Source organism: Vombatus ursinus, unplaced genomic scaffold, assembly GCF_900497805.2.
Source record: "Vombatus ursinus unplaced genomic scaffold, bare-nosed wombat genome assembly UNPS02014807.1, whole genome shotgun sequence".
NCBI lineage: Eukaryota > Metazoa > Chordata > Mammalia > Diprotodontia > Vombatidae > Vombatus > Vombatus ursinus.
In genome coordinates this window covers 2,654,884-2,681,022 of record NW_020954585.1, presented here as the reverse complement: position 1 = coordinate 2,681,022, position 26,139 = coordinate 2,654,884, and the positions used below count along the sequence as shown (strand labels likewise).

The 26,139-nt window shown below is 40.5% G+C and overlaps 1 protein-coding gene across 1 annotated transcript in view; it reads left to right on the top strand.

Annotated features, from left to right (window-relative positions):
* The window catches only part of LOC114052377 (extracellular serine/threonine protein kinase FAM20C-like), a 146,946-nt gene that overhangs the window by 107,672 nt on the left and 13,135 nt on the right, over positions 1 to 26,139 (top strand). Inside the window, exons 4-6 of the mRNA XM_027874950.1 lie at positions 3,270 to 3,362; positions 6,401 to 6,516; positions 25,625 to 25,805. Of these exons, the coding sequence (XP_027730751.1) occupies positions 3,270 to 3,362; positions 6,401 to 6,516; positions 25,625 to 25,805 (390 nt within the window). The remainder of the gene's footprint in view (positions 1 to 3,269; positions 3,363 to 6,400; positions 6,517 to 25,624; positions 25,806 to 26,139) is intronic.

Genomic DNA, 26,139 nt, shown 5'->3' with positions numbered 1-26,139 from the left:
GTACAATTCATGGCCTAGTTAGTAATTAATAAATGCTGATTGATAGATGGGTTGATTAATGGATTCTCCAAAACTTCAAGGCCAGACTGTGAGTAACTAAAGGTATCTGTTGAGAGCAAAAAAGCAGAAACCAGGAGATCTGGATGAATGCCAACATCCAGAACAGCGATCATGATAATTGAGAGATAGAGGAAAGCCAAAGTCAGCAACAAAATAGACAAATAGCAGCAGGGGAAGAAGGAGGAGATTCTTGAGCAGGTAGGGGCCAGGAGGCAGTTCATGTAGGCATGAGTCACTGATGATCTCTGAAGTCTTTCCAACACTGAGATTCTGAGGTACTGTTGGAAGATAAATTGTGGAGGGCCTGGGAGTCTAGGGACGTAGAGGGCCAAGACGACCACAAGGAATGGAGAGCTATAAGCAGCATTAGGGATGGATGCTGGGGATCTTGGATCACAGGAATAGCTTCCTCTCCCTGATGCTCTTGAGCATCATTTTGGAAAAGGGCCCAAGCTCAGTGGAGCTGGTCTCAGCTGTTCCATTGGGAGCAGGGGATTGACATCACCTGGATGAAGTAGGGAGCATTGGACCACAAATCCTGACAAATCTCCTGGCTTCTGGTCCAATCTGCTCTGGTCCCTTCCACAGAGAAATCACTAGAGTGTGTCACTGTGGAGAAGGGCCTGTCCCAGCAGCCCCTCCAAGCAGGTGGCCGGGTGTTTGACAGATACACTGCCCACCCCAGCTGTGTGTACCGTCAAAGAGCTAGGTATTGTTGGCAGGCAGCAATTATTTACTTCTGGCAAGGGAGTGAATAGATTGGATTATTTATGTGGGCTTAGGAAGGCCGAGTTTAATATTAACATCTTATGTTTACATGGTGAAATCTGTGACTTTCATTTCCCTGGCTCTGAAAATGAACAAACATCAGTCTCCCATGCCTCGGGAGCAGGATCGTGCTTATCAGGCTTCAGAAACCCCAGGAGAAGTGTTTCAGAAGAGAACCCGGACGGCTCCCTTTCTTCCAAAGGAAACAAACACGTTAGGTTCAGACAGCTGCCCCAAAACGATGGGCTTTGGTTCAGAGATGATAGCGCCCATGCCAGAGAGAGAAGAGAAACTGATGCACTGCTGTGGGGATACATATGTACACAGGGATGAGTCACTGACTTGCTGAAAAGTGGTTTGTTTATGTTTTTGCTATGATCAGCATAGTACTGTGGGAGGAAAGTTGGGCTTGGAATCAGCAGAGATGTGGGTTCAGATGCTGCCTCTGGCACTTACTAATTGGATGACCCTGGGGAAGTCAGCCATCTATTCTCCTTGAACTGTAGTTTCCTCATGCATAAAATGGAGCTAATAAAACTTTCTATTTCGCTACAGGGTTGTTGTAAGGATCAAATCACATGACATTTGCAAAACATTTTATCAGTTTTAAAGTTCTGTCTAAATTTCAGTTATTGTGGTGGGGGGTATAGTGTTTTTTGTTTGTTTTTCATATTGGTGCATATGTGTAATTTCATGCCTTTAAGGAAACTCCCACGAAATTACAGGTATGCCACCTTACCCCAAAAAACAAAAACAACAACAACAAAAACAAAAACAACAACAAAAAAACCCAACAGGGCATACATGTAATTTCATGACTGTAAGGACACTTCCTTGGGCAACTAGGTGACGAAGTGGATAGAGCACCAGGCCTGGAGTCAGGAAGACTCACCTTCCTGAGTTCACATCTGGCATCAGACACTTACTAGCTGTGTGACCCTGGGTAAGTCACTTCACCCTGTTTGCCTCAGTTTCCTCATCTGTAAAATGAGCTGGAGAAGGAAATGGCAAACCACTCCAGTATCTTTGCCAAGAAAACCTCAAATGGGGTTACAAAGAGTTAGACATGACTGAAACAACAGAATGACAACAGGAGGGAGGAAGTGTACACAGGACAAGTTTTTAAGTTTAATATGCACTGTTAACATCATTACTTCATTAAGTCTATAGACAATTAGCAAAATAATAAATCAGGCCCTGAGGTATGGTGTTAGTGGGTTTCTGAAGTGTAAATGCTCATGCTGAGAGTTTAACAATTGGCTCCAGCACACTCCTGTTTCATATTATCATTTGATCCTCACAGCAACTTGAGGCTAGATGTTATAAGTATTATGCCCATTTTACAGATGAAGAAATTTGAGGACCTGGAAATCAAAGTGACTTGCCCAAGATCCCATTCAATTCATAAAATAAGGTCACAGATTTAGAACGGGCCTTAAAGACCATCTAGTTCAATCCCCCTCCCTCAGTTTTCTAGATGAGGAAACTGAGACCCAGAGTATTAAAGCGACTTGCCCATACCACACATGGATAGTCAGTGGCAGAGCTGGTATTTGCTACCAGATCCTCTGGTCTCTAAATCCAGAGCACTTTCTACTATACCATACTGCCTCAATTCATGCTGATTCAATTTAGTTCAACACAACAGACATAGTGTCAAGTGAGCTGGAGGAAGAAAGACCAAAAACAAAACAAAAAACAAAACAAAAAAATCCATGCCCTCATGATATTTAGATTCTGCTTGAGTACTTTATTGCTTAATTGATAGAATTGACAAATAGACCAATGGAAGAAAATTTGGGTCAGGGGACAGATTCTGTCACCAAGAATGCGGAGGTGAGGGTCCCAATTGGCTGAGGGACCAAAGCATTCAGATCCTCAATACACACTAGTGTTGTTGGTCACCTTGAGACATCAATTTCCAGGAAATCCCCAGGGGAAAGTGAGAGGATACTCCTCTTTCCCCACCTCGCATCCCAGTTCTTCTCCACAAAACACCTTTTATTTACTCAAAGCAAAATCATATGGAAACGGGAAAATCAGTTATATTCGCTTATACTCCACTTTGCGTCTAAAATTCTGAACAAAGAAAAAAGTTTGTTTTGTATGATAATTATTGGGAATGAATCACGTGGTGGTGGATAGTCTGCATTTTCCAAGTAATACTGACTTTTCTTCCCTTGTCTATATTTTTCATCTAATTATATACGTATGCGTATCATCTCCTCCAAAAGAATATAAGCTCTTTGAGGGCAGGGACATTTTGTCTTTGTATACCCAGAGTTCAGCCCAATGAGAGCTCAGCCAGTGCTTGGCACATAGTAGGTGCTTAACAAATGTTTCTTAAGTGATTAATTCCCATGGGAGGATTGCCTTCTCAGTGAGATACAGATTCAAGCTCATCTGCTTCTGTTTTTGTCTCTTTTTTTTTTCCTTCCCAGGCAAACCAGGGAGCAGGAGACACCTCCCGACTTTTTTTATTTCTCTGACTATGAAAGACATAATGCTGAGATTGCTGCCTTTCATCTGGACAGGTAAGCTATCATTTCTTGCCTTTGCTGACAATCCCAGTACATCTGCCCCATCATTAACCTCACTGAATTATGGAATCTCAGCTCAAACAAACCCGTGGTGAGTCTGGGCATCCCCTCCTCCTTACATCTGTTCCCCACCAAAAAAAAAAAAAGAGTCATCATTTAGTTCTCTGTGAGAGGAATATTAATGTATAGAATCCTACACTGATAAAGTGTAACTCTACATAATATTGGATTGCTTTTCCCTTCTTTCTTCCCCACCCTCGTTTGATGCACATACATCAAAAATGTGGACCCATTTCTAATGTTCACCAGAGCTAAATGTAAGTAAAAAGTATATTTGTAGCTTAATGTAGTCACATAAGACTTTTCCACTCAGAGGAAGGAGAGGAAGTTTCATACCTCCTCCTAGGACACACACACACACACACACACACACACACACACACACACACCATAATGTTTTTTACAGATAGAATATAATTAAAATGGACATAAATGGAAGCCTGGAAGAGGGAACTGGAGAAGTGTCAGAGAAAGATCAAGAAGTTTTTCTAAACACTGTGTGCCAGACACTGTAAATGCTAGGAACATAGAGACAAAGTCAAAATAGTTCCTGCCCTCAAGGAGCTTACATTCTCTCAGTACAAAGAACACGTACAAAGTCGTGAGGCCAGAGGGAGAAGGGATATCTGTGGGTAAGATTAGACAACAGGAAGTACCAGTGGTGGGATGGGGAGGAGGATATTACCTGCCTGCCCCACTATAGCCTTGATTGTATATATTTGAGGATCTTAGGTTTATTTTTTAGCACCACCATTCTACTTCCACCCCCTCTTGTCTTCTGTGAAAGCTCAAATCACATTTTCCCTACAATAGCACAGAGCCCCCCAGAGTGAGTACCCCAATTTTCACTATCTAAGAAATGGTTCTGTCCAAGTCAGAGATAAATCATTTTCCAATGAACTGCTTTTGGGGATGTTTCACCCTGTTTCCCTTCAACTAGTATCATTAATTTGAAACTACCTTCCTACGGAATGCTCTTGGAATGCCTTTTGTCTTCTTGTAAAGAGCCAGCTTTCCTCCCTTCAAACAGTGGACAAGAAAGAGTAGTCATTAGGAAGCAACTGTCTTGGGGGCCCACAAAATTAAGATCCCAGACAAGAGTGAATAAGGGGATGGAAGATCCCCAAATCTCCTTTCCCTCCCTTCAGCATCTCAAGCAATAAAGAGAAATCACTCTGTGCAAATCCTGAGTTTTCTCTCCAGGAGAATGTTATCTGTTCTGCAGCTATAAAACAAATAAGTAATAGTATCATTGATGAAATTGGTATGTGTATCTAAATTTGTTAAATAGATTTGGGGAAAATTTTTGTATATAAACTCTTTGTGGGCAGCAACTACATACAGTCGTTGCTATTTTATCTATTTGTAGTTTATCTATTTGTTTGGAGGTCAGAAATCTAGCAACCTATATCTGGAATATAGCCTGTACCTATAAGCAAGCAAAAAGCCCCCATAGAAAAGGCAAACAGTAGCCACAAAACACATGTATTTTATTCTTTAGGAAGTAATTATGTTCTTCTTTAAGGGTTGAGCACATGGAGAGGTGAATCACCAAAAAGAGTTATATAAACTTTAAAAATTGGATCTATGAGCAGCAGTAAAAACTGACAGCTGACTATGAAGAAAAGAGACAGAAAAACTAAAAAGTAGAGTAATTTTCCCACATGATTTCTAGTTCTTCAGAACAACAATCTGTAGTCATTTCATATAAAAGCAAACATTCCCTTCACACCTCAGTAGTCTATTTTATAACACAGTACAAAAATTGATGCTTGTTAATTACGTCAGTGATGATTTGGAAAAGGTTAGATTATGTTCAGAACACCTTGTTTAAGAAAATAGAGGGATGATGGGCATGGTGGTACGTGCCTCTTACTGGGGAAGCTACAGCTGGTGGGTCACATGAGCTCAGGAGATTGGGGCTGAAGTAGAGCTAAAGCCATTTGGGTGTCTGCACTAAATTCAGCACCAATATGGTGAGCCCCTAGGAGCCACCAAGCTGCCTAAAGAAGAATAAATTGTCCTAGATCAAGGGGAAAAAATGGAATGTTATATCTTCTGTGCTGATCAGTATTGGGATCAGTCCTGTGGGTGGCCAATTCCTTCCTAGGTGAGATAGGGAATGAAGGAAAGAAGGAAGGAATGAGGAAGGAAGGAGGGAAGGAAGGGAGGGAGGGAGAAAAGGAAAGATAAAGGAAGGAAGGGAGGAGCATATATGTCAATATATAAAGATTTACATCATCAACCATTAAGAAATTTTAATGTTTTACTTTATTATCCATATCTGATAAAAGGGGTTTTATTTTTCTTTCATTTGAGAGGCCAGGGAAATTAGAGGTGGAGGTTACCAAAAGGAAGGGAAAAAAGGAAAAGAAAAGTAAGAAAAGAGGATCATCAAGGCATTTAAAATGCGTAGAACATAACAGAGCAAAGGTTAGTAAGAAACAGACAAGCAGGGCATCTTTGAAAATAATATGTTGAATGTATTTTATACTTGAAAAGCAAGCTCTCCATAATAAAGATTCACAGTTTCATGCACAACCCTTTTTTTCTGCCTGTTCTACTTTACATATGGAAATGCTTTTATTTTGTGTTGGTTAAGTTCAGAATTTTAAAAGGAAAAAAAAATTCATAGCATTTTAACTAAGGGGCAGGAGAAGCTTCACTTATGTTGCAAAGAATGCTTCATTCCATAATGCTGAAGGACACATCCTTCAGCATTCATGTAGCCTGTTTCTTTTGTGTCCTTCATATCTCAGGACATGAGGCAGCAGAAGGATGTACCCATGGGTGCTGTCAATCCCAGCAGTCCTCCAACTAATGCTGGGTTCAATGACAGTAAGACAAGAATTCAAGTCATTCAGTTCAGTTAAAAATAACTCAATTGATTTGAACTATTTTGCGCCGTGTAAAAAGAGCCTCATTGCAATGTTTTGCGTTTAATTGTTGTTATTGTTGTTTTTTACTACCAGAATCCTAGATTTCCGCCGTGTCCCTCCAGTTGCAGGCCGAATGGTCAATATGACCAAGGAGATAAGGGATGTCACACGAGACAAGAAACTGTGGAGAACATTTTTCATCTCTCCAGGTAGCACTGCATACCTACACAACTATAATTACAATGACTCTCATTTCTGGGATCCTGGGAAGATGGGAAGAGATTGTGTGGGATTGTTCTTACCCTGAGAGCTGTTGAACACTCCATGTGTGTCAGTTTGATTTTCTTTATGAGGAAGGGCTATCACTGAGTTTTCCTTGTAAATCTGGTAATCTGATAAGGTAAATACAATGAATCCTGTGATGTCAGGATTCCTGACACAGAAATAAAGTGGGATAAATAAGGAAATATTAAATGAAGGAAGCAATGTCCCAGGGGTCAGTTTGGGGCATTTTATAGAGGAAACTATTAAAAGCAGGGATGAGATGATAAGGTTTCATGGTCAAATAGATTGAATTTGCATCTGGATAGCTCACCATGACTCATTCATCTAACAAAGATACATTAAGTACAGTGTGTGCAGAGCATTGTGTTATGTCTGGGTCTGTAAAGTATCCCCTTGATAATTTGATTGGTATAACATTAAATCTATAAATTCATTTGGGTAGTATAATTTTTATGGCACAGCCCAAACATGAGCACTGAATATCTCTTCAATTATTTATATACAAAGCACTGTGCTTGGCCTATAAAGTTTAGATAAGATAAAAATTCCTTCCTCAGGTAGTAGTTCAACAGGGGCATAAATCATGTGTATAGATAACTGATATGCAGCATGATGATGTGTGGGGAAAGTTCTGGATTTGGTATCGGAGGACCTGGGTTTGGATCCTGACTCTGTCACTATGTCACTATCTATGTTGACCCTATGCAAATTACAGCTTCTCTAGACCTCAGTTTTCTCATCTATAAAATGTGATTTTATCAGACAACGTCTAGGGGTTCTAATTTGTTGATCTTATGTTATGTGATAATTGTATTAGAGACATCAGTCAACAAGCATTTATTGTACACATGTTGTGTGCCACATTGTGTGTTGGGCTGCTGAGGTTACAAGTATGCAAAAAGAATGAAACCATCCTTTTCTCTTAAAGAGCTTACATAGGCAGAAAAACAAAGATCTCTATGGGGTTACAAAGTGTCACATGAAAAAACTGCACATTAGACCTAGCATATAAAAATAATAATAATAGTAATAATAATTCCATTACTGCTGCTAAGAGAAATGTAAACACCCAGATTGGAGCAAAGAGTTGAGAGTTGTCTGCATCATAATTTTTAGATTTTTCTTTGTTATCCAGATTATTCAGACAAAGGTGTTTTTTTTTTAACTTCAATTATTTAAAAAAATTGCTTCTTTTCACTTTGTTTCACCTTGACCTACCCCTTTGGATCCTTGCCCATCCATTATAAAGCACTGACAGCAATCCTTTGCAAGGTAGTTATGTTCTGCTTATAGAGAAATGTGCCACCTAAACAGATTTGGGTCTGGTTACTGCTGTTCAGAATGCTGCCATTCACACACTGATAGCTACTGGAAACCTGGAAGATGCAAAGCTAAGTCAGAGTTGCTAAAATTCTAACTGTAATGTTTCAACCTGTGATTATTCCCTGCATACTTGGAACTGTGACACTTTGAATGGATGGATGGATGAACATTTATGAAACACCTACTATGTGCAGGATGTGCTAAATCCTGTGATTACAAATGGAAAATTCAGTTCCTACTTCCAAGGAGGTCTCATTATAATTAGGGAAAATAACACATGAAGGAAGGTTCATCCCCATGGAAGATGGAAGTTCTGGTCTTTCAGATAGCAATGCCCAGAGGTCTGGAAGATGTAGCAGCAGAGTAGGCAGCAAGACCACTTCATGCCATTTAAGACTTTTAGAATGGAGTCAGAGGACATCATGAAACCAATAAATAACATTATACTCTAATTTAGTTATTAAAACTTATTCATTTAGTTTTATCAAGTGGCATAGGTTATTTCCATACAGATCTTATCTTCTTGATTAGATTGTCAGGGCCTTGAAAGCAGAGAATTCATCTTCTTGAACTCAGGAAAACCAGCCTCAGACACTTACTGGCTGTATGACCCTGGGCAAGTCACTTAGTTTCCTCATCTGTAAAATGAGAATAATAATAATAGCTCCTATCTCCCAGGGTTATTTTGAGGATCAATGAGATAATAATTATAAAGCTCTTAGCACAGTGCCGGGCACATAATTGTTGCTGGTCTTTCATTTTTGAAGAGGAACAAACCAATGACGTCACAAGAGTGATGCCTTGACTTGCACATGAAATGGATTTAAGTGAGGCAGAGCTGTGCAAAGTCATCAGCCTCACCCTCTCCCCCAGAATCACCAAAGTCCAGTGGCAAGACAAAGGTCAAGACAACTGGCACATAGTAGGTACTCTACAAATGTTAGTTATCATCATCATCATCATCATCATTATTTTATAGCCTTGTTACCCTAGCTCGCACCCCACATCCCCTAAACGCAGTGCCTTGAATGTAATAGGAATTCAGTAAATGTTTGTGGATTGACTGAAATGTACTCATTCCATAAAACCCCTTGAGATGTTCAGCTCCCAACAGAGGTGTCACAAAACCAATGCAAGGAATCCCTCGCCTAGCATTGTGTAGCTCCTTGCTTCATCATTTTTCTTAACTTGGTCTGGCCTGATCTGGGTTTAGCATTTTGCATGAGATTGCCGATTTTGTGCTAGAAGGAACATGAAAGGTCATCCAGTCCAATGCTCCCCCCCACCGTTTTACAGAAGAAGAAAGGCTAAGTGACTTACCCGAGCTTACATTTGAACCCATGGCCTCTGACTCCAAATGTAGTTAATCCTGATCTCTCTACTGTATCATTGTACCTCATCATTAAGGGACTTTTCCATTTCCTTGTCATGCTTCTGGAAATGTTGGAGTTGTCCCAGGGATTTGGAGGGTGGAATGATTTGATGATATGCCATAGGTAACTGAAACTGCCCAAAGCAGGGAAATCAATAATGAAAGCTGCTGGCTAATGTGAAGATACTCATCTGGTCTCACAGTTTTAGACATTACAAGGATGCCCCGACCAGAGGATTTTTTCCCGGCTCTCTCTAATTCATCCAGATAAAAACCAATTAAGATATTTGATTATCTGTGCCTCAAGCTTTGCTTGAACATAAAAGCCCAAACTAACAGCCTTTTTTTCTATAGATTTTCCAGATCAATATGCTCTGCTCTTTTCCTTAATTGTGCTCATAAGTTTGTCAAAATCAATCTCCATAAATCCATAATTTAATTAACTCTATTCTCATCACCAAAAGTGCAGCGGGCCCCTCATATACTTTATTCATCCCAGAGCACACTTAACCAAGGACAAAATCATATATGAAAGGCCCAAAAGTATCCACTGGAACAATACATTCCCATTCAACATCTCACATAAAAAATGATTCAGCCCCAGAGGAGCTTAAAACTATTGACTAAGTCAGTAAGCAGGGAATACTTAATTAGATGTTATTAGAATCAGAAGAGACCTTGGAAGTTCTTTTAACATGCCATCCAATGTAGGAATCCTTTCTAAGGCATACTGGACACATGGTCAATTACCCTCTGCTTGAACATTTGCAGTGACAAGGAACTCACTACCTCACAAGATCATTTTGGACAGCTCTGTTTGTTAAATTCTTACTCTGTGCCATAATTGACCTCCCTATAGCTTCTAACCCATTGATCACAGTTCTGTCTTTTGGTGAAACAAGCAAAAATCTTTTTTCTTCAGCTACATGATAGCTTTTCAGATAATTAATGGAGGTTGCTGAATTTCCCCCTTATCATTTCTTCTCCAAAATAAACCACCTTGGATCCTTCAGTCCATAACATAAGGTCTGGCACATATTAGGTACTTAATAAATGCTTACTTGATTGATTCGATCAGTTCAGAGCCCTCCTCCACCCCAATCCTGGACTTACCTTAGCTGAGAAATCCAAGGCTGATCAGTCTAAGCTCTAAGTTGTTTCCTTCCAGGATCCCACTGTTCTCCCAGTGTAGTCTGACCAGCACAGAGCATAGTGAAACTAATACTTCCCTTTAGCTGGATCCTGTACTTTTGTTAATGTAACCAAAGACTGTTTGAGGGAGACAATTTGATCTCTTTCTGTTCAGGCCAATGTAAGCAAGCATGCCCAGTTGGGAGCTTGAGTGGATGATCGTGGAGAAGATCCATCTATGAATGACTTCTCCCAGAAGTGTGGGTTCTGATTGAATAAAAGCCTAAGGATTTCACTGGAATAGATCCAGGAAATCCTAGCACATTTTACTGCTTCAAAAACCACCGGGATGTTATCTATTTCAATTCAATTGGATTTAATTCAGCATGATGTAATTCAATAAGCACCTTTTAAGAACTGGGGTTAGATACAAAGACAAAATGAAAAAAAGTCTCTCCCCACTAGGAACTTACATTCTACATAATATTTAGAGAGATAACTCATTATAATAGAGCTAGAGGAGAAAGAGAACACTAGCTAAAGACAGCTGGATGTCTCAGGGGATAGAGCACAGGACCTGGAATAAGTAAGACTCGAGTTCAGATCTGACCTCTGACATTTACTAGCTGTGTGACCCTGGGCAAGTCACTTAACTTCTAGTTGCATCTGTTTCTTTATCTGTAAAATGGAGATAATAATAGTCCCTACTTCCTAAGGTTACCAGCTAAATAGCACAGTGGATAGAGTGCTGGGCCTGGAGACAAAAAGGCTTATCTCTCTGAGTTCAAAACCGGTTTCAAACAGTAGCTGTGTGACCCTGAGCAAGTCACGTAACCCTGTTTGCCTCAGTTTCCTCATCTGGAACTGGAGAATGTAAATGAACTGGAGAAGGAAATAACAAGCTATTCCAGTATTTTTGCCAGGAAAACCCCAAATGGGATCACAGAGAGTCAGACCTGACTGAAAAACAATTGAACTAATTTCCTAGGTTATTATGATGATGAAATGAGATAATAATATTGTAAAGCACTTACCAACTTTAAAGTGCTCTATAAATGCTATCTGTTATTATGATTAGCAGTAGAATTACTAGTGGCATCAGGGAAAGCATCCTATAGGCCCGAGGCATCTGAGATAAGGTTGAGGCTTCTGAGAGGCTTTCTAAATGAAATACTAGGGGGTGGAGGTAAGTCAATAATTATTTAACTTAATTTTACATCCTTTGTCACAGAGTGGACTCACACTAGCATGACTACTAATGAATAGCAATTTACCAGGATAAAAAGGAGCAACATTAAAGATGTCAGCCATGGTCTTTAAAATAATTGAGGGAGCCATTTAAGGAATCCATGCTACAGATAGTGCTTTTATTCACATTTTACAATCTCAGGGCTATGGAGCCTCCATCCCCACAAACAAAAGACCATCTGAGTCAGTTATTATTCTGGACAGAGAGATTGCAGTACTTCATTTCCCATTTGGGACAGTGATCTGGCGTTTTCACTCTGGCCTCAACTTTGAGTTTGAAGTGACCATCAAATGTCTAGATGAACCATGAGGAGTTTCTTAGAAACTGGGGCTGGACTTAGGATTTCACTGGTGTAGGGAACTCACAGATGGGAAAACACCCCCCTCAATCCAGAACAGCACCTTCTGTGCAACTAATGGCGTTAAGAGAGGTGCTGAGGAGTGGAAATTATTTAGGGGCAGCTAGATGGTACAGTGGATAGAGCTTGGGATTAGGAAGACTCATCTTCCTAAGTTCAAATCTGTCCTCAGATACTAGCTGTGTGACCCTGGGCAAGTCACTTAAGCCTGTTTGCCTCAGTTTCCTCATCTGTAAAATGAGCCGCAAAAGAAAATGGTAAACCATAATGGTAAACTTTTGCCAAGAAAACCCTAAGTGAGGTCACCACTAAAATGATTGAACAAAAACAACATAAGGATGCTTTATCTTGCCATCTCTGAGAAGGCAGATACTATTAATAAATAAAGGACTAACTTTTGAGTCAGGAAGACCCCAGTCCAAGTACTGCCCCAGTACATATAAGCTATGTGACCATATTGCTCAGTATCTAAGACAACTATCTAAAACAGGCTTTCTTAACCTTTTTTGTATCATGAATGCCCCCCACTTTTGGCAGTCTAGTGAAGCCTGTGGACCCCTTCTCAAAATAATATCTGTTGCTTATATTTATAATCGAAGGAAATACTGAATTTCCTTTAGAGGTTAGTGAAAGTAAAGCTGTAATTTTTTTTAACCATCATAGTTTTATGGATCCCATGAAATCTGCCCATAGACTACATGAGGGTCCATGGATACCAGATTAAGAACTCTTGTTTTAAAGACTATACATTCCAGGTGAGCTGTATTTGATTATCTTCAGTGGAAGGAACTGCTACGCCAGGACTTTCCTGTACAGATAAAATCACAGGTCTAGATATCCTCAAAAAATAGGTTTTTGAAGTATAGTATAGCTTCAGTGCATCCAAATGATCTCTGTTCCAATTATCCCTATGTCCAAAATGCATCTGTCAGCCAAATGTCAAAATGTTCATCTGATTGAAAGCTATGAGAAATATTTAATTCTTACTCCTACAGTAGAATGATATGTGTTCAGCTTACCATATCTTATTTTTTAAAACCCAATTCAGTTCATATGTGTAATTTTTATTTTACACAACCTTTTAAATCTGTTTAAAATGAAATAGTGACAGTGGAAAGAAGCATCAGACCTGAAGTCAGAGGACCTGGATTCAAATTTTAGCCTTCTGCTATTTATTTGCCTGTGTGGCCGTAGATAAGTCACTTAACATCTCTGAGCCTCAGTTTCCTCAAATTTAAAATGAGGGGGGTTGGAATAGATGCTCCCTCCAGTTCTCAATCTGGGATCCAATGAATGTTGAATCTTGCATAAAACCCTGAAATTTGTGCCTCGATCCCCAGCATGCTGAGCTTTATTAACCTAGATGACTGTTCTTCTTGGATGATCAAAAAGTAGGGGTTGTTCATTTGTTCCAGCTGTGACCCCATTTGGGGTTTTCTTGGCAAAGATACTGAACTGGTTTGCCTTTTCCTTCTCCAGCTCATTTTACAGATGAGGAAACTGAGGTAAACAGGGTTAAGTGACTTGCCCAGAGTCACACAGGTCATAAGTGTCTAAGGCCAGATTTGAACTCAGGAAGATGAGTGTTCCTTACTCCAGGCTGGACACTTTATCCTCTGCACCATTTAACTGCCCCAAAAGGGAGGGAATGGTGAAGTGAGGAATGAAGAAATAGAATGGGAAAGAAGCAAAAGTCATGCATCAATCTCCTTTGTGATCCCTATCAATAGTACAATAGTTGCCAATATATCAAATGAATAGGTCCTGTGCTTGCCAGCAAGTGAAAATGTAAATACTTTGGGGGAGAGGAAAGGCAGACAGTTTATCTGAGGGCATCTTGACTATCCAAGCATTTCATTGCATTGAAAAAGTAAGTTTCTTGAGTAAATGTTTCCAGATCAAAGAACAGGTAACAATGATGGGAACTGAAGCTATTAATGAATTTGGACAGACTAAGAATGACAATAATGTTTTGCTAATATTTCCACACCTTATTCCTAGTATCACCTTGCTACACAGTGACATAGCAATAAATCAATAAGCATTTATTAAGTACCTACTATATGCAAAAATCCCTGGACTATTTAAATAGGGCAAATTTTGTAAGATATTTTTCTTGCAAAAATAGCCCTGCTATTAATCTATCCCATAAGTGCCATTTGAGGGGGAAAAATTAGTTAAGTTTTCTTCTGTATTCATGTAGTCAAACTAATTTTAGTCTAGTGCTCATTTTTTCCATGAAATTTGCAGAAATCAGTTACTATCATCATTATTATTGTTAATACTAAAAACAGCTTGCATTTATATAGTGCTTTAAGGTGTACAGAGTGCTTTATATCCATTGCCTTATTCAATCGAGAGGCAGTAGGGTTTACAGAAAAGGCACTGATTGTACTTAGTGTCAGACTAGTACTTGGTCTTCTAGTACCTGTGGACAAGTCATTTTCCATCTCTCAACGTCACCTATAAAATGGAGGAAGGTAACATAAGATTTCCAAATTTCCTTCTGGCTTTAACACCTAAGATTCTAGGGTTCACTGGCTTCCTCCTACAGTCAACTTTTTCTTCTACCTATTACTATGAAAAGACAATGTCCCCCGATTTCATGAATCATTCCTAAGCCATTATAGCCCCTACTTGCACTTGGTGGTCAGAGAACACATCCACCTGCTAGAAATGTGGGGGAATGGAATGTCCTTTGGCACTGTTGTGCTAATGGTGTTTCATCCTTGCCAAACTAAGGAGGATGGATGGCAAAGCTAAGGATTATTGCTAGAAAGCTGAGGCTCAGCTGAGACTTGGCATGCTGTGGGTAAGGTTGGTGCTTTTCTAAAGCACTCAGGGCACCTCTTTGTGTTCCTCAGGAAGTGGGAATTTCTTGGTTTTGTGAGCTCCATGTGGTTGAAGCCTTTCAGAGTCTTGCTAGAAATTTTTTAAAACATCAACAAAACAACTATTTTGTTAAAGGTAACAAGGTACTGAACTATACCATGTGAACTACGAAAGACACAAAAGGAATGATAACTACCTTCAGAAAGCTTATAGTCTAAGCATAAATCCATGAAAAGTTAAATAAAAATTTGTAAGAGAGGAAGCACTGTACACTGTATATTGAAAAAGAATTGTAGATTAAGAGGTGGAAGACCTGGGTTCTAGTTTTGTCATGGAGATTAAGTAGCTATGTGACTTTCAAGTCATTTTACCTCTGGGTCATAGGTTCCTCCTATCAGCCTTAAAACACTATATAAATGTGAGTTTTTATTGTGGTAACCATTCCTTGCAATTTTTCTATTTTGTCCAGACCTTTGATGTTATTGATTTAGGGAGTTCTCTCAGGAAGTACCATCTAATACTCATGTAAATTACCAGCTACTCTGCAACTTAAAAATAATAATAATAATAATGATAGCTGGGCATTTTAAGGTTTACAAAGTACATTTGCATATGTTATGCAATCTTCATAATTACCTGGGAAGGCAAGTGGAATTATCATTCTTGTTTTACAGATGTGGAAACTGAAGCTAGTTGGCCACCATATCTCGTAAGGATATAAGGCAGGATTTGAATTCAGGTCTTCTACACTCCAAGTCCCACACTCTGTCCACTATGCCAACAGCTGCTTCTGGGTCACTGGAAGGTCAAGGGATATGCCCTGGGTCATAAAACCAGTATGTTTCAGGGGGCCAGACTTGAACTCAGGCCTCTCTGAAAATAAGGCTGACTCCCTATCCACTATGTCATGCTGCCCCTCTACATTGCTTGTAGTTGTGCTTAATCAAAGCCTTAGGGGAAGTTTGGTTATTGTGTAAAACTTATTCCACTAAGGTCTTACTCTAGGGCCTCACTGTGGCATGGAGGTGACCCTGAGTCCTTGAATGCATTGCCAACACAACACAAGTTTGGGCAAGTCCTATTGGGTTGGAAAGGTTTCTATGTCAGTGTGGGAACAGGCTCAGACCTGTTCAGAACCAGTTAGGTTCAGAATGATTTATCAAAAGTTTGGCCACCACATAGTGAATATCTGGGGCCATAGCAAAGATCATTCCACTAAGATTTACAGGAGTTGAAATCAGTTGAAGTCAGTGGAGCTAATGCCTGCTGAGATTTCTTAAAGTCTCAAGGGAGGTATTGGCAGTTATCATCATCATCCCTATTTTATGAGTGAGGAAGCTTTGGATTAGTGACAAAATGACTTGCCCATGGCCTCATGACTTGCATAAGTGTTAGAGGCAAGAATTATTTCCAGGTCTCTTCTGACTCCCATGTCCAGCATTCTTTGCACTCTGCCACACTGGCTTTCCTCCTTTTAAAAAATGAAAAAAACAAAAAAAAACCAGTCCCAGAACCAATTCAGGGTCAGAGGGCTCTTGCCTCCCTAACACATTTCTGCATCCTTCAACCCTGAAAGTTGGGAAACAGTTTTACCTAAATTTCACCAGCTGCAATTGCAGCCTCTTCCTTCTTTCTTTGGTCTCAGTAGACTCAAATAATCCCTGTCCATGGTTGTTCGTAAGTAGTTGCTTCTGCTGGCAGAAAAATGGCAGAGATAAAAGTGTTCACCTGATATCCACCCTCAGTAGTGACAAGGTTGACAAATGTAATAATGGAGGGATTTTTTACATACCTTTCTGGTAGCAGAAAGGGTTCTCTTTAGCCTCCATACCAGCCCCTGTCCTGATATAACAGCAAAGAAAAGGGTGAGATGAAAGAAAAAAAAAAACAAAAAACCAGGGACAATCGATAAACTCCTATGAGGTTCTACCTGAGCTAAACCAGGAGAAAATAAAGTATTAATCACCTTTACCTGAACTTGTTTAATGGTTGGTTAACTGTCCTTGGACCATCATTAAAAACATTTTGTCAGAGGGGTAATTTTCAGCTTGTTGTAAACAACAACAGTTAAAAGTACTAATGGGAATTAGGTCAGTCCAAAAATGGAATGGAGCTTTTAAGGAATACACTAAGATCCTCAGCAGTGGAGGTCATTCAACATAGGCAAGATGGCCACTTGTCATCGATGTTTGATGGTATTCCTCTTCAGGTATGGGTCAGACCAGATGATCTCAGAGAGCCCACTCACTCTGAATTGGTTTTGTGGCTGATTTTTGTATTTTTTAAAGAGGAAAGCCAGCGTGGCATTGGCAAGAATGACAGACTTGAAAGTCAGAAAAGACGCAATAACAATCCCTGTCTCTAACACTTACACAAGCCGTAAAAACCTGGGCACCTTGTTTTGTGTCTCTGACCTTTGGTTTCCTTATCTATAAAATGGGGATGATTAATAATATCTGAATGACCTACTCCCTCAGGTTGTTATGAAGATCGAACAAATTGATATATGGAAAGGGCTTTATGAATCTTAGTGATGTATAAATGTCAGCCATCTCCATTATTAAAACCTTTGTTTCAGGTCATGCCATGCATTCCACAGACCTGGGCTTTAGAGATGATTGACAGGCCTGTTCCCCCTTCCATGCAAAATTGTAAGAGGCTTTAATAATGTGCACAGGTATGAGTCATCTAGGTGTCTCAGTACCACCAACCAGGGGCAGGCTGAGCTCTGAGCACTAGATTTAGATCACTGTTCTTAGCATTGTATGAGAAAACTGAGATCAAAGAAAGACAGCCACAAAAATTAATTAGTGCTGCTTGAAAAGGCCATCTTTGAATCCAGAGGAAGATCTAGGTGGAAGTATTCTAGTCTAACACACAGTTCTGCGACTGGGGCTTGCATGGTTTTGACCGGTGGTTCTCAGGATTCTCTTAGGTTGGGTTTTGGATGGAGAGAGAGGAGATTAAACTAAATAAAGGCCTTGGGAACATTACCTCTCCTTGATCAAGAGCAAGATGCAGCAGTTCTACCAAGTAAATCCAGGCTGCTGGATGCCAGAGATTAAGAAACTAACTTTGGAAATTTTCTAGATTGGCCATATGGATTGTCCCAGTCCTGTTTTCGTATTGCAATGATGAGCACTGGATTTAGTGTCAGTTTGAATTTCAGTTCTATCACTGGGCAGCTATATGGCGCAGTGGATAGAGCAGAGAGGATAGAGTTCAAACCTGGCCTCAGACACTTACTAGCTATGTGACCCTGGGCAAGTCACTTAACCCTGTTTGCCTCTGTTTCCTCATCAGTAAAATGGATGGGCAGCTAGGTGGTACAGTGGATAGAGTGCTGGGCCTGGAGTCAGGAAGACTCATCTCCCTGAGTTCAAATCTGGCCTCAGACACTTTACTAGCTATGTGACTCTGGGCAAGTCACTTCACCCTATTTGCCTCAGTTTCCTCATCTGTAAAATGAGTTGTAGAAGGAAATGGCAAACCACTCCAGTGTTTTTGCCAAGAAAACCCCAAATGGGGTTACAGAATTCAACAGGACTGAACAATAACAACAAGTCTGTTACTGCCTCTGGGACCTTGTGTCCCTGAGTCTCAATTTCCTTATCAGTAAAATAAGGGGGTTGGACTAGATAAACCTAAATTTTCTTCCATTACTTAATCCCAGGATCCTATTAAGAATTTGAGTTACTGCTTTGCCAATTGAGTTTAAAAGTCAACCTTAACCATGTTAAGTCATGTAAAGTCATGATACAATTGCATCTCCTTTGGCAGTCAAGGTCAAGGGGAGTTTGATAACTTTCTATCAGTCTTGCAACATAGAAGTCACCAGGGTGAATTCAGGGAGCCCCAGAATCTCAGCTGTGAAAGTCAACAGGAAAGACCTTGAGATTATTTCAAGTTCTCGAGGGTAAATGAACCACATATATCAAATTACGGCCCTTGTGAATCTAGTTATACAGTCATCATATTGCTGTCTATGCTATAGATTTGTGTAGACATATTATGAACCCTAGGAGATTGTTAGCCCCTTGGGAGATGGTGTGTCTTCTTTAATTTTGTATCCTTCCCAGGGTCTGTCAAAGTTTATTGTACATGATGTATTTTGACATAATGCTGGTCTAGCAGTGTGGGGGTGTGGAAAGAATTCTGCTTTGGAGCCAGATCTGGTTTCCCAGCGTGATGGCTTCCTTCACTTTGGTGTTTTTTTTTTTTAAGTGTGAATTATCATGATGCTCTCCAAAAATCCTCCCTAAATGGGAAATCTCTTCACCCCACCCCTCCTTCTCAGGAGAAGATAAACTCCTGGAAGGTATGGATTATTTAATTTCTGGTTCAGTATTTACTATGCTTATTGAATGAATGAATGAATGAATGAATGAATGAATGAATGAATGAATGCATATTTTGAATGAATGCTAGATTGGACAGTAGGCCCTGAGCCATCCCTCAGAGGAGCAAGGAGACTCTCCATATATAAAAGCTGATACGAAATGTGGAGAGAACCAACACTTCTTGTGGGTTTAAATATTATTCCAGTGGTCTCCTGCTAGTCATTAATCTGAGGTGCATTCTTTAATAAAATGAAAGGGAAATGATAGACTCCTATTTTAACAGAAGTTACATTCATATGTAAATGCAAATGAAACTCATTTTCTATATTGAATTTGGATATCCCCAGGGAGAGGACTGCAGTGGGGGTCATTGCTGTGGTCCACCTCCTTCCCCTTTAAAATTATGCCTTTAAAATTGGCTCACTTAAATGCAACAAGAGGGTATTGTATGTAATAGACAAATTTCCTGCTCCAAGATAATGGAAGATCAGATAACAGCTTTCCTGTGTAAATAGATTCAGTAATTCTGTTAAAGGCACATTGTCTCAAAATGGGAGGCTACAAATTAAACTGTATCAACAAATGGACAAGTACTGAGTGATCTTTCTTTGAGCATTCCATTAGTAAATATCAGAAATCAGCTATTTGTTTTCCTGAAGTGCAAGATATTTCCTTAGGATTGTTTCTTTGCTTATCAGATCCGATAAAAATGTTTTTATCTGCCACAGATAATTGCAGAGTTAAACTTTACTTAGAGTGGCATCCTAGACTCAGGAATTTTCACTGGCTGTTCCCCATGCTTGTGTGAAAAATGATTTCTCTTGGTATTCTGTGTCTTGGGGACTCAGCGCTCCACCCTGCCAGCCTTCTGTCCAAAGTTGTTCAGAAGGATAACTCTGGTAATGAGATTGCATTGAATCTTCTTTTCTTGGTCAAACTCCAACCCAGGCCGGAATTGATTTTATCCTACTCGGGTTTGGGTGGAGACAGATTTCCAAGACTAGGGGTGGTATTTCCTTTCATGGTGGGTGATATGACCCCTGTGGCCTGAGAGATCTAAGGAACTCACCCACCTCCTAGTATGTTGACCAATGACAGTTGATTGACACCCCCTTGGGAATACCTACTCTTTGAAGGGCATATAACCCTGTACCCCAAAATCCCACACTGAGCCAGTTTTGAACTGGCCCCCTTAGGGGGACCCAGTTTTGGACTGAACTCCCATGCAATGCATGTCAAGCTACTTTGAGAAATTAAACCATGGACTCATGTACCCCAATTTCATTTATATCTTAGAGCAGACTCTGCTTCAGATTGGGGTTCGTGGGGTTCATGAGGTTTGGGGTTCACACTTGGAATTCTCTTGTCTCTGGCTTCCTTCCCTGGCTTCCTTCAAGTCCCAGCTAAAATCTTACCTTATGCAAGAAGCCTTTTCCAATCTCCTTTAATGCTAATGCCTTCTCTCTTGATTATTTCCAATTTATCCTGCAACTTGCTTGTTGTACATAGTTGTTTATATGTTATCTCTTCCCCTGTTAGATTGGGAGCTTCTTGCCAGCTTCTTGCCAGCTTCTTGCGAGCAAGGACTTTTTTCCCCAGAGCCTGGGAAACAGTAAACTCTTAATAAATGTTTGTTGACTGTGGATTGGGAACAGGGCTTGAATCTCAGTTCATCTTCCTAGGATAGAGTTCCCAGAGAGGGTCAATACCAAAGAATTGAAGCCACAATAAATAACACTGCTTGTAGTGTCTGTGGACCTGAAGCTCAAAGTCAAAGGAAATTCTTCATTTAGGCTTTTACCCTGACTAACCAGGCAAAACTCAGGGCAAAGAGAATTAAAAGGAGTTTATTACGAGTACTTCAACGTAGCAACACGTCAAGGGGCTTATCATTGGAGGTCAGGGATGACTTATTCAGATAGGTCCATGTCAGAAAAAGGAGCCATCTCGGTTGCTCCCCAAGATAGCAAGTATGTGACAATTTCCAGGTACATACAGGTAGGGGTGTGTGTGTGTATGTTTGTGTGTGTGTGTGTGTGTGTGTGTGTGTGTAGGGGGTAGGGGGGTGACTTGGCCATGTGACAAATATCTGGGAACTGCTTGAAGTCTACCCCTAACACTGATTTACAAGCTGGTCTGGGAACAATAGGTCACTGAATCTGCATAACTTTGAATAGTTCTATAGGGTTTTGACTTGAATTATCAGGATAGTTGTCAGGTAGAGGAAGAATTCACTTACTGATTGGATGGGACCCATTTTAAAAAAATAGTAATAGTATAATGCAATCAGAGGCAGCTAGATGGTGCAGTGGATAGAGCATTGGACTTGGAATCAGAAGACTCATCTTCCTGAATTCAAATCCAGCCTCAGACACTTACTAGCTATGTGACCCTAGGTAAGTTACTTAATCCTGTTTGTCGTAGTTCCTCATCTGTAAAATGAACTGGAGAAGAAAATGGCAAACTACTCCTGTGCCAAGAAAATCCCAGACTGGGTCATGAAGAGTCATACATGACTGCAAACAACTCAACAGCAACATGATGGAGTAGCTAAGAAGAGTTGACTGGAGACCAGGAAGCCTAGTCTCAGATCTGCCTCTCTTAGATTCATTTTCCACATCTGTATAATGAGATTAGACTAGAACAGGGGTGGGGAACCTGTGGCCTCGAGGCCACATGTGGCCCTCTAGGTCCTCAAGTGCAGCCCTTTGACTGAATCCAAACTTCACAGAACAAATCCCCTTAATGAAAGCATTTGTTCTGAAAACTTGGACTCAGTCAAAAGGTTGCACCCAAGGACCCAGAAGGCCACGTGTGGCCTCCAGGCCACAGGTTCCCCAAAGCTGGATTAGAAGATTGGTAAAATACCTTCTAGTTCTAAATAGTGAATAGATATTCACTTTATGACATTATTTTTCTGGAAATGCCACTGTCTGATTTTCAGCAGAAAGAATCCACTTCCTGATTGAATCATCTTATATAGGTAGGTTCATGCACAGAATTGTGAAATGTTATACCTGGAAGTTACCTTAGAGCCTTTCTAATCCAAATGCCTTGTGTTAAAGATCATAAATTTGAAGAGAACTTAGAAACCATCTAGCCAAACCTCTTTATTTTGTATTCAATTCAGTTGTATTCACCAAGCATTTGTTAGGCATCTGTTGTGAAATAGTCTCTACCCTTCAGTTTCTGGGGACTTTGAGGGAGACATGCACACAGATAAATTCATACAAAATAAACACAAGGCAACTGGGGGGGAGGGGATGAGGAAAGGTTTTTTGTAGGAAGGAAGTTTGCAATTCAACAGGGCAGAGTCTAGGGAGTGAGAAGATTCTAGGTCTAGGGGCCAGGAGATGGAATGTCATCTGTACAAGGACCATCAATATGCCAATCTGGGTATAATGTACAGTATATGATGGAGAGTAATGTGAAATCACCCTTAAAAGAAAGCTTTAGAGCCAGACTGGGAGGGGATTTAAAGACAAACCAGGGAAGTCTGTATTTCATCCTAGAAATGATAGGGAGCCACTGAGGTTTCTAATGAGCTTTGACAAACCAAGTGTTAGAGCTGGGGCTGGAACACCACTCATAATCCATTGTACTTCCCATCCCATCACAGACTTTATTTAATGTAGTTTGAATTAAAAGAACTATTCATGTAGAAGCATGAAAAAATTCTACTTTGTGGGGTTTTTTTTTTTTGTTTTGAAATCAAACTTCTGCTTATGGCAAATGTTTCTAAGTACATTCTATACTTTCAACAATTCAAGAAATATTTATTAGACTGCTATGTGTAAGACACTGTGCCAGGTAGGATCCTCAAGGAGTTTATACTCTACAGGGTGACTGATAGAAGAGGTATACAAGTATATTTCAAGGAGAACTGAAGAGGGGGAAGCTCTAGGAACTGGGAAGATAGATCTTAAAGGAGGTCGCCTCTAACCTGAGCCTTGAAGGAACATGAGTTTTCTGAGAAACAGAGATGAGGTTGGAGTCCATACCGGTCACATGTAGAAGATGGAGTATCTTGTCTGGGGAACAGCTAGTTGTCCAATTTGGCTAAAACTTAGAGCTCAGTTTGTGAAATGTAGTTGGAAAGGTAGACACATTTGTTGGGCTCTTTTTTTCTTGTCTTACTGACCTGGAAAGAAATGAAATGAGTAAGAACAGAGGTTTGCTGGCCAGCCCTTTTCAAAGGGGTGTACAAAACACAGTCAAGTCTAAGCATATTCATGCCAGACATTTGAGGAAGAATATTCATTCCTTCTGTCAGGCCAGTAAGAGACTCTTTAGCAATCCAGAGAAATCATCTACCTAAAAGTTCTTAAAGAGTTAAGGGGAAGGTAGGTGGCCCAAAGCACCAGCCCTGGAGTCTGGAGAACCTGAGTTCAAATCCAGCATCAGACACTTACTAGCTGTGTGACCCTGGGCAAGTCACTTTGTTGAGGTCTAGAAGTTTTGGGGTGCTGGGACCCCAAAATCACGACATGCAGGTCCTGCCCAAAAGAATTCAACCCAAGCCCTCTTTCAGTCAAAATACAAAGTTTATTAAAGATGAGCCATATAGGCCAGACTCTTAAGGAATCTGACCATTTGTGACCCCCATAAAGATGGGTGGACATGAGGAAGTCTCAGCCCCTAAACAGCAGCCAGGGTGGATCCTATATACAGTCAAATAGTTTGGGGTGCCTGGAGGAGGGAGGGGGAGGATGATCTTGAAGTTAGGGTGACTGGAGGAAGGGTCTGGGGAGAATCCCTATGGGAGTATCTGGGAGGTTGAATGGGGTCTGGATAAGAACAGGGTTGCGAAATATAACCCAGAGCTGTTAGGCCAGTAATAGACTATGGAGGGATAGGCTTAATTAGGGTAACAAAGAACTGGGAGATAGGGCCTGGGTGATTAGGAAGAGCCAGTTGATAGGAATAATAATAATGTCTGGAGACTGCTAGACTTCCTTGACCAGGTAAAAGTTCACATAAGGTTCAAGGGTTTTCTGGGGCCCCACAGACAAATGGTACCCAAATTCTTTTTGGAGTGAGGGGCAAAGGTCTTGGCTTGGTCCCATACCCCATCAACTTAACCCCAATTGCCTTCAAAAAAAGAAAGAAAAGAAAGACTTAATGCAGCTCTTGAGAAGTGCTTAAACTCAAGAGTTGAATGAGGGGCAGCTAAGTGGTGCAGTGGATAGAGCATCAGCCCTGGAATCAAGAGGACCTGAGCTCAAATCTGACCTGAGACACTTAACACCTACTAGCTATGTGACCCTGGGCAAGTCACTTAACCCCATTGCCTAGCCAAAAATCAAACAAACAAATAAACAAACAAACAAAAAACAAAGTACCCTACTCATAGTAGGCACCTAATTAAAAAAAAAAAAAGAGTTGAGCAGAATTATCCAGATCACTGAAGTCATTATATATGTAACTTTGCTTGTTTTATCTAGGTAAATGAAGCTCAAGGTCTTACAAGGTTTTGATCTGAATAAACAGGATAGTTGGTGTGTATAGATCTGTCCTAAGAAGAAGAATTTGCTCATTGGTGGTTATGGCCTATTTTTATAAAATGGAGTGATACAGTTGTAAGAGTGTCCTGGAAGCCAGTAGGCCTGAATTACAGTCCCAGATCTGCCATTAACTAGCCATGTGACTTTGAACAAGTGACCTCACCTCTCTGGGCTTCAGTTGCCCAATCTGTAAAATAAGAAAGTTGGACTAGATTGTCTCCAAGGTCCCTTTAACTCTGAAACTTTCTATGATTCTTAGAGAATCGGTTTATGTGGAAACAAAGCTTTACATAGAATTTGTATGTTGCATTCTTGAAGCTCAGTACTGGGAAATCCCAAAGTTCCAAGAAAGGACGAGGGGAATATGTGGTCATTGCTCAGGCTTCATGAAAGTTCAATGAAAAGAAAATGAGGGGTTTTTTGTTTTGTTTTGATTTTTGGCTCCAGTTTAATTCTCTTACCTAAATTACAATTAAAAACTGGCATTCATACAGGGTGTCCCAAAAGTCTGAGTGCAGTTTGAAGCTATAATTGCTATTTAAAGCTTCAAAGCACACCATGACTTTTGGGACTCTTTATGTAGCTTTTTTTTAAAGGCTTGAAAGGTGTTCAGATTCACTCACTTGATCCCTGCAACAACCCCATGGAATGGGTACTACAGATATTATTACACCCATTTTACAGGCAAAGAAACTGGGGGTCTAGGTCAGACATTAAACAACTCACCTATGGTCAAGCAACTAATAAGTGTCAGAGGCAGGATTTAAGCCCAGTGCTCCCTAAACTCTAAGTTCAGCACTCTCTCCACTACACCCTGCTTCTTCTCAGTAAAACATTATTGAATGGTTTTCTTGTTTGTTTTTTTATGTGTGTTTATTTTTGTGGACTCTTTTTAAATTAGCGGGTTGTCTGTTTTCCATCAGCCAACAACATCTGTTTCTACGGGGAGTGTTCATATTACTGCTCCACGGAACATGCTTTGTGTGGGAAGCCCGATCAAATAGAAGGGTCTCTTGCAGCCTTCCTGCCCGACCTGTCCCTGGCAAAGAGGAAAACGTGGCGAAATCCATGGAGACGCTCCTACCACAAACGCAAAAAAGCAGAGTGAGTCAGTCCCTTGTACCTTCTGTAGGGGAGGCAGCAAGCAGAAAACAGCTCTCATCTCAGTCAGGGGGCCACCCGAGGCTAGGGACTTGACTCCTGGAAGGTTATGAAAGACTCACCTCCCACCACAACCTCTCTCCCCTCCCTTCTCCTCTCTTCTCTCTGTTCTCTCTCTCTCTCTCGCTCGCTCGCTCACTCTCTCGCTCTCTCTCTCTCTCTCTCCTTCTTCTCCTCTTCCTCCTCCTCATCTCCTCTCTTTTCTCTCCTCTCCTCCCTCTTCCCCTCATTTCTTCTTCTTCTTCTTCTTCTTCTTCTTCTTCTTCTTCTTCTTCTT